Source organism: Tupaia chinensis, unplaced genomic scaffold (genome assembly GCF_000334495.1).
Source record: "Tupaia chinensis unplaced genomic scaffold, TupChi_1.0 Scaffold139457_1, whole genome shotgun sequence".
Taxonomy (NCBI): domain Eukaryota; kingdom Metazoa; phylum Chordata; class Mammalia; order Scandentia; family Tupaiidae; genus Tupaia; species Tupaia belangeri.
Genome location: NW_006199342.1, coordinates 668,971 through 687,430, shown reverse-complemented (window position 1 = coordinate 687,430; position 18,460 = coordinate 668,971). Strand labels below are relative to the sequence as shown.

General features: G+C 38.5%; 1 protein-coding gene across 3 annotated transcripts in view; it reads right to left on the bottom strand.

Annotated features, from left to right (window-relative positions):
• The window catches only part of ZC2HC1B (zinc finger C2HC-type containing 1B), a 58,007-nt gene that overhangs the window by 18,792 nt on the left and 20,755 nt on the right, over positions 1-18,460 (bottom strand). For all 3 annotated transcript variants that reach the window (XM_006161915.3, XM_006161916.2, XM_006161917.2), the window contains exons 5-6: positions 12,285-12,424; positions 9,357-9,465 (exon numbers count right to left, since the gene is read on the bottom strand). In XM_006161915.3, the coding sequence (XP_006161977.1) occupies positions 9,357-9,465; positions 12,285-12,424 (249 nt within the window). The remainder of the gene's footprint in view (positions 1-9,356; positions 9,466-12,284; positions 12,425-18,460) is intronic.

Here is an 18,460-nt window from a genome sequence, read left to right as displayed (position 1 = left end):
ATGTGAAATATATATGAAATATATATATATAAAATATAAATGGAAAATATTGATGATAACATGCATGATTAAGCATGTTATGCAGTATATTCTGGATGGGAAGTCACATTTTGTATGCAATGATGATGCTTAGGGGATGGATGTAAATTAATTAATTAAAAAAATAGTTTCAGGAGAAAAAAAAAACAAAAAAACTGTTTTTCTTGAAATGAAAAAAAAAAAAAACCAAAAACGCATATTTGATGACTGCAGTAAGCTATACAACCCCAGCTAGGTGCTACTTTATAGTGTGTTCATTCTACTCACTGAGGATTATGTCTGAAGTCAGACTTGTGTTCATGAATATATCAGCTATGCTTGCTATTGGAAATATTTAGATTAATTAAGTTCATTGGCAAATCAATAAAATGGGGGGGGAATGCATAGAAAGCAACCATGGATACATGGATACAGAGACAGTGTGGGAGGAGGGTGGGACACGACAGAGGGTGAGATATAGGGGATCAAGGATGGGGGGAAGCAAAATATACAGGAAACAAGAAATGGAAAATTGTTTGTTGACAATAACACATATATTAATATGCTTGATTGAGCCAATATACAGTGTATTCTGGATAGGAAATCTCATTTTGTATGCTGTAATGATGTATAGTGAATGAATGTAAATAAAAATAAATAAATAGAAAAGAGAGAGAGACTATAATACACTAGTTGTTTGGGATATCATCACTTCACTCTAACAAAGAGACACAGTAGCTAAATGATACTAAAAACCAAATGGGTGGAGATTTACAGAATATTTTGCCCAACCGATACACATTTTTTCCCAATCCCAAATGGAGTGTTTTTGAAGACTGACCACATAATAGGGAACAAAATAGTCCTTTACAAATTTAAAAGAATAGAAATTGTATCTATCATGTTTTGTGCCTACAATGATATTAATCTTAAAATCAACAACAGAAAGAAAATTTGAAGATATGCAGATGCATGGAAATTAATTTACTCCTGAACAACTTTGAAACTACTGAAAAAATTAATGAAATTTTAAAATTTCTTGAAACAAATTATAATAAAAACACAATTTCTGCAAGTGTTCAGAATACAGTGAAAGCAATCTTGAGACATTTATAGCAATGTGTGTTCATAAGAAAAAAAATTAGAAAACAAATAAGTAACCAATGAAGCATGTCAAAAAACTGGAAAGGTAAGAACAACAACAATAAACCCCAAAGTAACAGAAGAAAAGAAGTAATAAAAATTAGAGCAGAAATAAATGAAAGAGAATAAAAGAACAATATAAAAAAATCATTGAAAGAAAAAGCTGTTTTTTGAGAGGATAAACAAAATTAACAAACCATTAGCTAGACTAATTAAGAATAGAAAAAAGGACCCAGATAAATAAAATCAGAAATGAAAAATATGATATCACAACACATCACATGAATACAAAATATCATTAGGGAACACTACAAATGACTATATGCAACAAGTTGGAAAACTTAAAAAAAAAGATGGGCAATTCTCTGGACATACAGGATATAACATAATTGAACTGGGAAGAAACAGAAAACCTAAATAGACCAATATCAACAATGAGATTGAATCAATAATAGTCTCTCAGTGACAAAAAGCTAGGGTCACAATGCCTTCACTTCTGAATTCCATAAAACTTTTAAAGAATTGACACCTTTGCTTTGCAGAAGCATTTTAACTTGATGTGTCTATTTTTCATATTGTTGCCTGTGATTCAGGTTCTTATTTAAAAAAATACTTGCTGGGACCAGCAGTTAGCATAATGGCTATGTCGCTGGACTCCCATGTAGTTGACCGTGGTTCGCGTCCCAGACCCGGTGGCTTAAAACTCACGCCGGACACGTGTGCGTGCGTGCCCAAGATCCCGAGAGGAGAATGGAGAAGAAGGGATTGCGGCATGGCCATCCCCGCTGGGGGGTGAGCTCTTGCTTTCTGTCTCTCTGTCTCTGTCTGTCTGGCGAGTGCACGCACCCTGTAGTGAAAACCTCTCAAAAAAAAAAAAAATACTTGTCTGTTCCAATGTCTTCAAGTGTTTCACTGGTGTTTTCCACCAGTTGTTTATAGTTTGAGGTTTTATATTTAGATCTTTGTGATCCATTTTGAGTTGACTTTTGTTAATGGTGAGAAATATGAATCTAGTTTCATTGTTCTGTAGGTGGATAGCCATTTCTTCCAGGACCATTTGCTGAATAGACTTTCTTTCTTCATTGGATTGTGTTATACTTTGTCAAAAATCAGTTCACTGTATGTTTTAGTATTTATCTCTGGTTTCTCTATTCTGTTTCATTGGTCTACGTGTCTATTTTTGTGCCAGTATCACACTGTTTTGATTGTCACAGCTTTGTAATATGTTTTGAGATCGGGGAGTAAGATGCCTTCTACTTTGCTCTTTTTGCACAGTACTAACTTGGCAGTATGGGGCCTTTTATGAGTCCAGACAAGTTTTATGATTGTTTTTTTCTATTTCTGTGAAAAATGACATTGGTAATTTAATTGACATTGCATTAAATTTGTAAATTAATTTGCGTAGAATTGATATCTCAATTATGTTGATTCTCCAATCCATGGAAAGACAGCAAAGGAAACAATAAAGGGACAACTATCAGAAAAAACTTCAGATAAAAGATTGACATCCAGAAAATATAAGGAAATCAAGCAGCTCATGCACACACACACACACACACACACACACACAAACACACACACACAAATGAATAATCCAATTTAAAAATGGGCAACTGAGTTGAACAGACAACTTTCTAAGGAAGACATATGAATGGCCAAAAAGCATATGAAAAATGTTCAATATCTTTTATCATAAGGAAAAGGCAAATCAAAACCACAATGAAATTACCCCAATAAGAATGGCTCTGATAAAAAAAATAAAAAACAGCAAATGCTAGCTAGACTGTGATGAAAATAGAACACTCCTACACTGCTAGTGGGAATATAAAATGGTACCACCACTATAGAAAACAATATGGAATTTTTAAAAAAACGTACAAATTGAACTTTCACTTGACCCACTCTGGAATTTACTCAAAGGATAGGAAAATACTAAGTTGTAAAGATACTTGCACATTTCATGTTTATTGTAGCATTAATTCACAATTGGTAAGACATGGGATCAATCCAAGTGCCCAAGAACAGATGACTGGATTGAAAAATGTGGCACACAAACACTATGATATATTACCTAGCCATAAGGAAAAAAAAAACAAAGTGGATGAATGATACAAAGTGGATGAATGTAGAAGATTTACTGCTAAGTGAAGTAAGCTAGACTATGAAAGACAAACACTGTATGTTCAATATATGCTGAATGTCTGTACTCTACAGAAGAAATGGAAAGACCTTAAGATATAATGGCAAGGAAGATGTATGGATATCAGACACTATAGGGGAGAGAGGTAGATAGCAGAGGGTGAGTGAGAGGGGCTTAGAGAAGAAGTACTTGGAGAATATAAGAATGTAAAGTTCTTCAACGGAAAATATGTATGTAACATATCGGTAACATCTTTGACTGACAGGTAACAACATGCAAGCATATTTGGAAAACTGTATTTTGTGCTATGGAGATATACAATTAAATGTGAAGAAGGAAAAGAAAAACAACAATTAACACTAATTCTCTTCAAACTATTTATTAAGATCCAAATTGTTTTTAAAATTATTTTATTTAACTTTATTTATTCATTCATTTATTTCAATTTGACCAGAGAGGGATAGAGAGAGAAAGAGAGAGAGAGAGAGCGCCGCCAGGTTTGGGACTCGAACCACAGTCAGCCATGTGAGAGAGTCCAGCACCCTTAACCACCAAGCCACATGCTGGCCCCTAAGATCCAAATTTTAAGGAACCCTCTCAAACTAATTTTATGATGCCACCAGCATTACCCTAATACCAAAAGCAGACAAGAATATAACAACAACAAATACTGCAGACCAATATCCCTGATGAATACAGATGCCAAAGTCTTCAACCAATTCCTAGGAAATTGAAGCCAACAGCACATTAAAAAGACTATATATAATGAACAAGTAGGCTTTATCCCAAAGACGCAAGGATGGCTCAATATACATAAACAATAAATGTAGTATATCATATTAACAGAAGACAATAATAATTTGATCACAACAATTGATGCATGAAAGTCATTTGATAAAATATAACATCATTTCAAGATTAAGACTTTCCACAAAATAGGTATATATTAGGTATATTTCTAGGATCAGCAGATGGCATAATGGTTATGTCACTGGACTCCCACGTGGTTGACTGCAGTTCAGGTCCCAGACCTGGCAGCTTAACACTCATGTTGGGCATGTGTGACCAAAATCCCAAGAGAAGAATGGAAGAGAAGGGATTGCAGTGTGGCCATCCCCCCTGGGGGTGACTTCTCAATTTCAGTCTCTCTTTCTCCAGCAAGCACATGGACCCTATAGCAAAAATCTCTCTCTCTCTCTAAAAAAAAAAAAAAAAAAAAAAAAAAAAAAAAAAAGAAGAAGGTATATTCCTAAACATAATAAAAGTCATTTATAAAAGTCATTCTAAACATAATAAAAGTCATTTATAAAAGTCATTTATTATAAACTCATAGCTAACATTATACTGAATGGAGAAACACTGAAAGCTTTTCCACTGAAAACTGAAGTAAAACAAGATTGTTCAGTTTTTCCACTCCTTTTCAATCTAGTATTAGAAAGTCTAGCCAACACAATCAGACAAGAGGATGAAATAAAACACATTTTAATAAGATAAGAAGATGTTAAATTGTCCCTATTTGCAGATGACATGATTATCTATACAGGGAAATCTAAAGAATCCATGAAATAAAAACCCTGCTGATTTTTGCAAAGGGAACAAGACAATCAAGTGAAGAAAAGCAAGTCTTCAACAAATGATACTGAGAAAACTGGATATCCAACTGCAGAAAAATGAAACTAGATCCCTATTTTTCATCACTATAAAAGAAATCAGCTTACAATAGATTAGAAATTTAAATGTAAAGTTCCAAAATGTAAAACTACTTGTGAAGAACACAGAAAAAACATTTGAAGACATTGGAATAGGCAAAGACTTTTTTAAAAAGTATGTATTTAATTTTATTTAATTACTATTTTTAAAATTTCTACAGGCCACATGTGCTCAGCAGAGAGAAAGTAAAAAAGAGAGAGAAAAAGAGAAAGCAAGCTGTCAGGTCCAAGACTCAAACCACAGTCCACCATGTGGATGTACAACACCTTAACAACCATACCATCTGCCAGTCCTAACAAAGACTCCTTAAATAAGACCCCAAAAGTGTGGGCAACAACTCTAAAAATAAACAAGTTGATTGTAGAAAGCTATGAACCTTTTGCACAGCAAAAGAAACAATAAATAAAAATACTATTCACAAGTGGAAAAAAGTATTTGCAAACTATACTTCAGATAAGGAGTTGATAACCACATACACAGGGAACACAAGCAGTTCATCCACAGAAAATCGAATAATCCAATTAAAAAATGAGCAATTGAGCTGAACAGACACCTCTCAATGGAAGGCGTACAAATTGCCAAAATCATATGAAGAAATGTTCAACTCTATCACAAGGGAAATATAAATCAAAACTATAAATTCTCATTCTCATTCCAGAGCAATCTACATATTCAATGCAATTGCTATCAAAATTCCAAGGACTCTTTGGTACAAAAAGAAAAATCCATCCTAAAATTCATATGGAACCTCAAGCCAAAACAATATTTGTGCTATATCTTGAAGGACTCATACTTCCTATGTCATGTCAACACTCAGTATTATGCTATAGTAATTAAAATAGTGTGGTTCTGACAATACAGACATAATAACCAGTAGAATAGTCCAAAAATAAACTCTTATATATATGGTCAAATGACTTTTGAGGAAAGTGCTAAGATCATTCAATGTAGAAGGGACAATCTTTTCAAGAAATGGTACTAAGGGAACTGAATATTCAAATGCAAAAGAATGAAGTTGGGTTCTTACCTGGCAGTACATATAAAAATTAGATAAAAGAAGTAGATGTAAGATCTAATACTATAAAACTCTTAGGAAAAAACAGAGGTCAGTCTCTGTGACCTTGGGTTAGGTAATGATTTTTTGATATGACATTGAAGGCACAGACAACCAAAGAAAAAACATACAAATGGGATATTGTGAAAATTTTTTAAATTTATGAATCAAAAGACAGTATCAACAGGGTAAAAAGGCAACTTAGAGATTGGCAGAGAATATTGTAGATAATTTATTTGATATGGGATTAATATTCAAAAATATATAGAGAAGTTTTAAAACTCAACAATTACAACAAATGAACAATTCAAAAATGAGCAAAAGACTTAACTAGACATTTCTCCAAAGATATACAAATGACCAATAATCACTTGAAAAGATGCTTAATAGCATTGTCATTAGAGAAATGGAAATCAAAAGTACAATGAGACAACCACCTCACACCCATTAGGATGGGTACTATCAATAGCAAAACAAAACAAAAAAACAGAAAATGACAAGTAATAGTGAAGATGTGGAGAAATGGGAGCCTTTGTGCAATATTGGTAGAAATGTAAAATGCTATGACTGCTATGAAAAACATTATTGCGTTCCTCAAAAAATTAAAAATAGGGGGCCCAGCAGGTGGGATAGTGGTTAAGGTGCTAGACACCCACATGGTCAACCATGGTCAACCAGACCTGATGACTTGCTTTCTCACTTTCTTTCTCTGTCTCTCTCTGATCAAATTTAAAAATGATAATAAATAAAACTTAATTAAAAATAGAACTACTATATGAACATGATGTAATAATCCAACTTCTAGCTATTTATGCAAAAGGATTAAAAACAGAATCTCAAAGATCTGAAAGCAGGTATACCCATGTTCATAATAGTAATATTTACAATAGCTAAACTACAGAAACAAACCACGTGTGTGTCAGTGGATGAGTGGATAAGCAAAATAGCCAATGTAATACAATGGAATGTTAATAAACCTTAAAAAAGAAGAAAATTTTAACATATGCTACAACATGGATGAACCTTGAGTTCATTGTGCTAAGTAGAATAAGACAGTCACAAAAGGATAATTATCATATAATTCAATTAATATGAAGTACTTAGAGTCATCATGACCATAGAGACATAAAATAGAATGGTGATTGCCAGAGGCTAAGGAGAGAGGGGAACGGGGAGTTATTGTTTAATGGGTACAGAGTTTCAGTTCTGCAAGATGAAAAAGTTATGGAAATGGTTGGTGGTGATCATTGTACAATATTATCAATGTATTTAATACCACTTGATCTGTACACTTAAAAATAGCTATGGTGTTAAATATGCTACGTGTATTTTACAATAAAAAATATTTTAATTAAATAACCAAAAATAGGGCCAGCAGGTGTCATGGTGATTAAGGCAGTGGTCTCCCACATGATCAACCATGGTTCGAGTCCTGGACCTGGCAGCTTGAAACTCACATGTGGTATGTATGTGTGTGCATGCCCAAAATCTCAAGCGGAAAATGGAGAAGGGATTGTGGTGTGGCCATCCCCCCTTGGGGGTGATTTCTCACTTTCCCTCTCTCTATCTCTCCCAGGCCAGCTCATGCACCTTCTGGCAAAAACCAAAAAAAAACCAAAACAAACAAACAAACAAATAAAAAACCCACCTAAAACAACAATATTGTTGCCAAAATGAACACAAGATGTTATAACTTGGAGTTACAGAGTATGAGAAGTTGTAAAAAATATCATTCCAATTTTTAGCCCATGATAAGCCACTCATCAGGAATTTTAAAAATAATAATAAAGTTTTTTGGTACTATAATTTTATAGACTGAGATTGTCAGTTTTTAATTTTATTTCTGATAATACCTTTAAAATATAATTCGTCAGAAGAATTGCATTTTTATACACTAACAATGAATAATCTGAAAAGGAAATTACTAAAACAATCCCATTTATAAAATCATCAGAAACAGAATATTTGGAAATTAACCAGTTAGGTGAAATAATTGTATAATGGAAACTGTAAAACATAACTGAAAGAAATCATAAATAACTTGAAACATCCCATGTTCATGAAATAGAAAACTTATTGTTATGATGTCCATACTATCCAAAGCAATCTACAGACTCAATGCAATCTCTATCAAAATCCCAATGACTTTTTGTAGAAGTAGAAAAACTCACTCTACAATTCATATAGGATTGTATGGCCACTGGGATCAAAATAATTCATACTGCCTTCATAGTACATGTTGGTCAAAAGAAGATAGTCACAATTATTACTAATGCATCTTAATGAAGAGGGATAACCCAGTAGATATCTAACCCAGCTTTGTCGGTTATCAGTTGCACACTTTAGACAGATAACTTATCTTCTCTGAACCTCAGTTTTTCCTTATTTAATGTTTTCTAGAAGACACATGCATTGCCAGAGAGAGACAGAAAGAGAAAGAGAGAGGAGAAAGCACCCCCAATGGGGTAATGATCATGCGGCAATCTCTTCTCCATTTCTCCCTCCTTTCAGGATTTTAGGTATTTATATGTATGTGTGCCCAGCATGTTTCTCAAGTCACTGGGTCTGGGATTTAACCGAGTAGTTGTCCATGTGGGATCTGGCTGCCTTAATCACCAGGCTGCAGAGCTGGCTCTGTCCTCCTTTTCTACAAAATGCAGACTAAAATATTTGGAAGATTATTGAAAGGATTAAAAGAAGCTGCTCTAGCAAATAGTGCTATAATGGTAGTTACACTTTGCTGCAAAATTCTTTCTAGACATAATGTATTTCTCCCTTTTTTCAATTTCTTTTTCTTTTTAATTTAATAGAGGAAACATGCGCTTACTGGAGTGAGGCAGAGTAAGAGCTGGAAAATGAGAACGTATCCCATGGCCTCACTACAATCCCTTCTCTTCCATTTTTCCTTTCAGGATTTTGGCCATCCACGCACATGCTCTGGCATGATTTGCAAACTGCTGGGTCCTGTATTGGAACCGCATGGTGGAACACGTGGCCTGGCCATCCTAGCCACCAGTTGGCCCTTCCCTTATTCTCAACGCAGCACTACACATGCTGTCTTCTCTCAAACAATGGTTTGGACTCATGCTGCTGTAATTAGATCTGAATTTCTACATTATAAGGGTTGTGTAATCCTGATAAATTAAGAAGTGTTCCCTCTTGGCAAATAAACTTTAATCTCACACAAACCACTGATGTCATTATAGCTTTTTCAGACTAACGATGAATCCCAAAGGCAGCAGAGGCCCTCTCTGGCCTCAGCATTTAAGAGTGACATGCACTCTGACTCACCTGGCCTGGTTGGGGCCCCACTCATAGCCTCCAGGGCCCTGTTCTGTAGTAAAGCTCCCACAGCACTGGTTACGGTTGGTTCTTTTTTTGGACCCATCTGAGCCCTACCCTAAAGAGAGAGAGAGGAGGTGGAGGAAAAGGAGAAACAGAAAGAGCACAGTTCTGTAACCTCAGGCAGCACCCAGGAAGTAAAACTGTTTATACTTAAAGAGCAGATTGGAGGCATCTACAAGAACCTGTTGTGCCCAGGAGAAGGGGACAGACACAGACTTCAAGCTTTAGATCCCCTGGTTCCCTTTGATACCCTGCTGGTATCAAAGCCATATCTGGATTTTGGAGCTTTCGTCCTGTAATGAAGCCCTTGGGGCTGTTGGTATGTTTATCCGATAAAATTGGTTATATAAAGACAGAAGAAATCACTTAGTGTCAATAAGAACACAGTTGTAGAGCATTTTATTTTTTCATTGCACTTGAGGATGATTTTTGTTTTTTAAACATGAACAGAGACGAGAAACAGAGATTGGCAGATAGCAAATGTTTTAAACATTGAATTCCAACATCCCCACACCATCCCCTTCCCTGCAGAGGAACAGCAGCAGAATAAAATAAGGATGAAAAGTTTCTCCTGAACTCCTTTCACCTTGCTCCTGATCCCACATCCAATCCTGTGCAACTACAGTCTGGAGATCACCTGTGACTGAGAGTGAGACTCCTGCTTGGGCAGTGATGGCTGGGAGTTACAGCAGGCAGCTCATCCCCTTCCAGAGAAAGCTATTTTTAGAGGCCCATGTTGGTTTCTTTTGGTTAAGGCTATGACACATTTTTAAAGGTGATTATGTTTAAAATAGAAACATATTTGACTGTGCCGTTAGCAGCCTTTCACTACTGAAACAATCCCTCCGGTTTTGTTCCATTTCTGAATAGGCTTCACTATTAGGCAAGACCCCAGAGCAGTAAAGCTGGCTGGCACAAGGAGACAGACGTTGCTGTTCAGATACACTCCGCAGAGAGTGAAGGAATGCAGAAAGCAAGGCATTTTTTTCTCCTGTGTTCCCAAATCGCCACTTAGCTGGAGACAAGGAGGGAAGAGAGCCAAGTCTCTGGCTGTACTCGACAAGGCCAGCTGGCCTGCTTTAGGAAAAAGACACCCTCCCGGGTGGTGCTTCTCCCTGTTCTCCGTGGCCCCACGAATGCCGACTAACTTCATGGACTGGTTAGGAGAGCACTTGCAGAAATGTAATTTGCCCTCTACTGCTTGACAAAGTTCAGGGAAAGTCATACTTAGAAACTTTTCCAAAACTAGGTTGAATTCAAGCCCACAGCAGCCACATCCTTCACAAACTGTGGTGCCAACCCTACTAACAGAAAAGGGCTACTAGGGCAGGAGGGAGGGTGGGTCACGTGGGGCAAGGAAAGGCCGAGGAACCCCCACGTGCAAGGCACCGAGCAGCACCGACTCAGCTCTAACTGACTCAACTCTGCAACTAGGCAAGGTATGTGTGATTAATCCAGGCAAGGTATGCGTGATTAATCCAATTTTGCAGATGAAAGGGAATCTCAAAGAATTTAAATAACTTGTCCAAGTTTACCTACAGAAAATAAATTATAGTACTGCAATTCTACAGTGCACTGCTGCCCACACTACTACTGACTCAGCTCTATCCATGGCCCCAGCACGCACAGCTCCTCCTCCTGTCTTATCTACCTAGGTTTATAGCATTGCTATGCCCAAGCTCTGCAGCTGAAAATCTCTATTGTCAACTCTGATCCCCTCTTCTACTCCATGTCCAATTGTTTCTCAGTCACATCAGTGGTTTCTTAAATTCTCCCCTCCCCCTCCCCGTCCTCTTACTCCAGGCCTTCATTCTTTCTGTGTTGCCGCAGCCTCCATCGTGAACAGTAGTCACAAGAGTGATCTTTCTTTGTTGTTTCTTCTCCTTCTGTCTCATTGACCAACAGATACCATTTGTAAGGTACCCGAGTAAGGATGTAATCAAAGATTTTTCTCTTTGTACCAGCTACCAAATCCTAGCCCCATCGCATGAGGGTTGACTTATGAAAGGGCTATACACGTCAACCACATGCCCTTCACATCACATTGTTTCCCAGTCCCCCTCCTTCAAATGACAAAGCCTCAGCTCAGTCAGAATGTCTGGTACACAGTAGATACTCAATAACCCTCTGATACATGTGGCGATAGGACTTGGACTCCCAAGTCTGTGGGATATGCTGTTGTTGGAAAGGGTCCTGCCCCCTTGGATCCTGGTGAGCTTTCTAAACACATGTACTCCTCAAGTAACCAGGTCGACCTAACCTTTTCTTGGTGTCTGAGCCATGTTTATGGAACTCATCGTTTTTATGTTGTAAATTAAGTCCTGGCAACTTTGATGTGTACAGAGCTACTTATGCCTCCAGTGCTGTGTTTATGAATCTATTGTTTCCTGGCTCACGTTGTCATTTTACCTATTTGTACCTATTTGTAAGAGCTGCTTCCAGTCATACACTTATAACCCTTTAACTTGCTGATTCTGTGGTTTTAAAGAAAAGCTGAAGACTCCTCGGCCCTTATGAGCACTAGGGTTTCTTACCTGTGACAGATTCCGCAACACTGGCCAGCTTCACTTCAGATTCACAATTCTTTTTTGGGGTAATAAAGGGTGGTAACCACTAGTGCATAAATTTGAGTTTTACTTAATGCTATAAAACTACTATTTATATCTTCAAGTCTTCATCCTAAGAAATTTCAAACACATTAGAAAATTTTTTTTCCTACACTCCAAAAGAAGCCAACTCCCAGGGGGATGAGTGACAATGACCGATTCTCTCCACCCTTATGCTTTGTAGTATGGGTTGCTGGGGTTCCCCAGCAAATTCTGCTTGCTTGCCTCAGGCAGGCAAAAATACAAGGGCCTGGAGAGAGAGTTTTACCTGAGCCCTGGATGCCAGTTTTGCTGCTGTCTGGGCTGGATCAAAGACTCGGCGAGAAGACTGATCCTTGCAGAAATTGATATGTCGCTTGGCTGCAGTTTCATTAAACCTCCTCATACAATATGGACATTGAATATAATCTGAATGTAAAGATAACACATGGCAATTACCATTTCAAAAGTAACTATAGAAGGGACTATATTAAACAAATGGGATATGAACTCTCCACCAACGTGAAAGAGCAAAGTCCCAAACTCCAGTTTGAGAAAGCTTTTTCCAGAGGGAGAGTGTGCAAGCGCTCAAATAAAGGAGTTGACAGGGACAATATTTTATATTTTACTACCTATGCACTCGTTTAAAGAGTGTGCCTTTAAAATATTTACATGACTTGTGTTTTTAAAAATAGATTAATTATACTAAGAGATTTCCTACTTATATGAATGATTTAATATGGGATTGTCGGAAAAGTCATGATGCATTTTTGCATAGAAAACAGAAAATATACATCATGACTCTTCTGACAACCAATACATCCATGTGCAGACAAAGTAGCCCTGGAATCACAGACCGTTTTTAGCATTGATGGCACAGAAGGGTGTAGAGGATTCAAAAACTCACATGGTGGTACTGGATAGCACAGATCGTCATTCAGAATTTATGGAGTTATAGAGGAAGGTAAGAAATATCAAAATGTGACTTTGGGGACAGAACGACGGGACGCAGAAGGAGGCAGTTCGGAGCTGCTGCCGTCGCCAGGACTCGCAGTAACCAGCGTGAGCTCCGCCAGAAGAATATGAAAAAGCAGAGCGACTCGGTTAAGGCAAAGCACCGAGATGACCAGCTTTCTGCTGCCGCCCACAAGCCGAGTGCCCTATCATCTCTTCCCCCAGGGACTCAGAAATCAGGCAGCAGAAGGAGAAAAAGGCAAACGAGAAGGAGGAACTCAAGCAGCTTTGTGGCTTCGTGTCCAACCCTACTGCCCTTCGCCTGTGTGCCTAAGACCAGTCCCACCCGCTCCCGTGTCTTCCCTTAGGGCTCACAGGTCGCAGAACCTATGGCGCTCCCTTTGCCCTGAGTCTGCAGCGGGTCCCTTTTGTGCTTCCTTCCCCTCAGGTAACCTCTCTACCCCAGGCCACTCCTAGGGGTAAGGGGGTTACCTCTTCCCAGTGTTTTTTGTTCCTGTGGGGCTCAACCCAAAGTATTAAAAGTAGCTTTGTAATTAAAAAAAAAAAAGTGACTTTGAGGCTAGGATTGGAAGCCAGTGCCATTGGCAGAAAGACATACTGGTTTTTTGCAGTGCCTAGATTTTTTTTCACTTAATTACTGAGGAGTCAAGCAATATATTCAGGAAGGAGAGAGTAAAAGGATAAAAGATGGGGGGGTCAAAAAAGGAGGAGTGATGGGAAAGTGGTTCCAGATACATGTTCAGCTTTCCAGATACAACGTCCCAGTCATCTGCTGTTGGCCAGAGGTCCTCGGGAGTTCTGATTACAGTAATACCCTTGTGTCTCAATTTTCCTTTCATTTACACTTAGCAGGCCTATTGGCTAGAGATAGAAATGGGAAGTGAGATAGAGCCAAGGTCTTAGATTGTGGAGCTACTCGCAGCAAAATTAGGTTGGAGCCTAACCCTCTAAAGCAAGCAGGAACTGGGGTTTGCTTTGTTGTTTTTCAGCATCTTTAAGGAATAACAAAGTGATTATGAGTGAAATAAAGGAATAACTTTTCCAGTCCACCACCATAACATGTGTTGGCTGATGCTGCTACACCCCAGGCTGAGGCCCAATGGGAGGCCCAGGTTCAATTCCTGGCCCACTCTGAAAGCTGGGCAAAGTGGTGCCTGCCTGTAGTCTTAGCTTCTTAGGAGGGTGAAACAGGAGGTTCTCAACACAGTGTGATCCTGTCTTAAAAAAGCGGGGGGACAGTAGGTGGCAGGGTGGTGAAGGCGCTAGATTCCCATGTGGCCGACCACAGTTAGAATTCTGGACAAGGCAGCTTGAAAATCTTAACATGCCCAAAATTTGCACATGCCCAAAATCCCAAGAGGAGAAAGGAGGAGAGAGGACTGCTGTGTGACCATCCCCCTCACAGGTGTGACCATCCCCTCATGGGTTGATCTTCCTTCCCCTTTTCCTCTCTCTTTCTCCAGCGAGCATAAGCACCCTACAGCAAAAATCTAAACAAAAACAAAAACAAAAATATAAAACCCTAGCCCTCTACCCAGAGGAAGTGTCTGGGACTGCATCAACCTTAAACTCAGATTCAGTATGGAAATTTGTATTCGAGTTTAGTCAAATAACGAATATTTACTGCAGTGATGTCACCAAAGTCCAAAGTGTTTTAAGTGATCTTTTTAAGCAACTTGGTTATTTATTTATTTATTTTCTTTTAAAAAATCTACAAGAGGGTGGCATGTGCTTGCTGCATAAAGACAGAGAGCAAGAGAGGGAAAGTGAGAAAGTATTCTCCATGGTGAATAGTCACTCTTCAATCCCTTTTCTTTTATGGGGGATTTTAGGCACACACACACATACACACCCCCACCCACACACACATACACATGCACGCACACACCTAGCCTGCTTTTCAGGCTGCTTGGCTCTGGAACTAAATCACCATAACCACCACTCCATGGGCTAGCCTGAGTTTTCTCTGTGAACAAATAATTACCTAAAGAATTGTAAGCACTGAGGAAATTATCTAGTAGTCTCACCCTTTCTTTCATACTCTGGAAGGCAGTATTTAATCACTAATTTAATATTTATCGAACATGTACTTTGTGCAATGCACTTTCTTTTTTTTTTTTTTTTTTTTTTTGATAGTGTTTTACTGTCACAATCCTTCTGCCTCAACCTCCCAGTGGGGACTACAGGCTCACTTTACCATACTGAACTCTTTACAGATAGGTCCTAGCTATACCGTCTAGGCCACCCTGAGCTCACAATCCTCCTGCCCTGGCCTCCCCAAATCACTGGGATTACTGGCATATGCTACCATCCCTGGTCTTTAGATTGGACTAAGAATCAAATCCATGCCTCCCCCGTGGGCCCAGCTTCTGGTGCACAGTGTCCCCATAGTTCATGCCACTGAGGGTAGGCCCCCCAGGCACTGTGCTATACCTGGGATACAATCTCTCTGCAATCATAGGGTAAGCATGCTAATATGGAAATAAATTGATAAAAATTACACACAATGATAAATGCTTTAAGAAAAAATAAAACAGGACAGTATTGGGAAATGGTGAAGAGCTCAGGTCTGGGTCCTGCCTGACAGGTTTCAAGCTGAGTTCTTCACTCGCTATGTGTGTGATCTTGGGCAAATTTCTCAACTTTTTTAAGCTTCCATTTCCTCAGCACCTACATATCACCTATTTCATCAGGTTGTTGTGAAAGTCCACTAGCTCATCCATATGAGGGCTTGGCACAGTGGGAGGGACAGAACATGCTGAGTGGTTTATAAATGCTAGCTGCTGCTATGGAGAAACAGGTCCAGCAAGGTTGTGCTTCTAGCTACCAAGTGGGAGCAAAAGTGCTTAGAAAAATGTAAAACTGAATGTGATAATATTCTGCATTCATTTTTGATGGGGTAGAAAGACCATCTACAACTTGGATTTAGACAGGTGGTTATTTCTTCAGTTTCACCAGCTACAAAGTCAAGACTTCTATCAGAAATACTGCTGCTATAAACCCTACTCAGGCCAGATAAAGACACTGACCCTGGCAACACCCGGCTACTTCCTTAATCCCACTCATTCATTTGCTCACTGCCACCCTGCTATGTGTTTAGCACTACATACCGCCATGCAGGAAACAGTTGACATGTACTGCATTCCCTGCCAACAAACATCTCAGAGGAGACTAGACCAGCACTCAATGGGATAAACCATGACAGGAGGAAGCCCCAGGATCTTTGGGAGCCCACAGCAGGGAAAGGAGGCTTGATGGAGTGGGTTCTGCAGCTGACCAATCATATTGGCTGTATTTATGTTGAACTTTAAGGACTCCTGAGAACAGAGATAAAATTTTCCAGCAACAATAATCTGACTAAGCTGCAAAAGCAGGTTCCCCTGTCATCTGAACTTGAATCCCCTCTCTTTTTCCATTCAATCACTATGTCCTGTTTACTTCAATTGTTAATGATTTCAAAAGCTGGGCTACAAACGAATTTTTAAGAATACAATGGAGTGGGGAAGCAGGTGGCGTAGAGGTTGAGGTCCTAGAATCCCACATAGCCAACTGTGGTTTGAGTCCTGAACCTGATGGTTTGAAACTACACCCAGTGCGTGTGCATGTGTGCCCAAAATCCCAAGAGGAGAAAAGGGATTGTGGTGTGGCTATCCCCCCCTGGGGGGTGATTTCTCATTTTTTCTCTTTCTATCTCTTCAGCAATCTTGTGCTCCTTATCCTATGGCAAAAATCCCTCTCTCTCTCTCAAAAATAAATAAATAAGTAAATAAAAGAGAGAGAATATTATGGGGGGACCAGCAGGTGGTGTAGTGGTTAAGGCACTGAACTCCCACATGACTGACTGATAGCAGTTTGAGTTCTGGATGTGGTGGCATGAAAATCTCACTGGGTGTGTGTGTGTGCATGTCCAAAATCCCAGGAGGAGAATGGAAGAGAAAGGATTGCTGTATGGCTTATCTCTTCTGGGACATGGTTTTTCACTTTGCCTTTCACTGTTTCTCTCTAGCAAGCACATGTACCCTATGGCAAAAAACTTTTTAAAAAATAAAGAGCACAATGGTCTGATCTCATAAAAAATTAAATTAGCAGGTGGCGTGGTGGTTAAGGTCGCTGGACTCCCACATGGCTGACCAGTTCGAGTCCCGGATCTGGTGGCTTGCTTTCTCACTTTCTCTCTCTCTCTCTGTCCCTCTCTGGTCAAATTAAAAAAATAAATAAAAACTAAAGCTAAATAAAATAATCTTTAAAAATTAGAACAATAACCATCACTTTAAAATACAAACATTATGTTGAATACACATATCTATGTAGTTGTATAAAATGGTTTTTGAATACCCCAAGTCTCACAGAATAAATCTCAAGTATAAATAAAAATGAAAATTAATGAGAGTCCCCATAAGCTGTCACAACATCCTGGAAGTTTGAATCATTGGCACACTTAGTTAAGATAGTAAGAAATAGAATAAATATATGCATGTCACAAAAACTGAATCATTGGGGACCAGCAGTTAGCGTAATGGCTATGCTGCTGAACTCCCATGTAGTCGGTAGCGGTTCACGTCCTGGACCTGGTGGCTTAAAACTCACACTGGGTGCGTGCGCATGCATGCCCAAGATCCCGAGAGGAGAATGGAGGAGAAGGGATTGCAGCGTGAAAATCCCCCGTGGGGGGTGATTTCTCGGTTTCTGTCTCTCTGTCTCTCTCTGTCGTCTGTCTGGCGAGCGCACGCGCCCTATAGCAAAAACCTCTCAAAAAAAAAAAAAACTGAATCATAAATGGGGTACATACTGAAAGAAGGGAAATTACTTGCAAACTCATGCATATTCATTCATATTATATATAACTAGTTGTGATATATACATTTTATAGTCCTCAAACCTGGAATACTGGACTAATATATTGGGTTATCGGGAAAGTCATGATGTATTTTTGCATAAAGAAACTTAGAAAAATACATCGTGACTTTCCTGATGACCTAATATAATCCCTGCATAATCAAAATAATCAAATTGTGATGAAAATATGCTGTTGTTTATAATCATTTTTTGTTATAAAGTTATAGTTAAGGTCACAGGAAAAAAATTAATGATAAAACTATATTCTAGTATAAAAATGTAAAGGAGAAAAATAGATCGTACATCTTATGAGGCCTTGCAAAGGGAATTTTTCTTTTTAAGAGAAACAATAATCTCACATTTTAGTTCTAATTTGGTAATAGGAGAAAATCACACAGAAAGACACCTAATGTGGTTTCACTTATTCAATTAAAGAACCATAAGGTAGCCATCAACCCTGTAGCTTCTGAACATAAAATGAAGATGTCTCTCATAAAAGATGTTTTTGTTATAGGATGCTGGATGCCAAAGCCTTTGTGTATTGCCTAAATCACAACCACACATCTTACTACTGAACATTCTAAGAGAACACACTGTTTTAAGCTATATTTTAATTAGCAGCCAGCAAAATTAAAGCAATTATGAAGATTATTT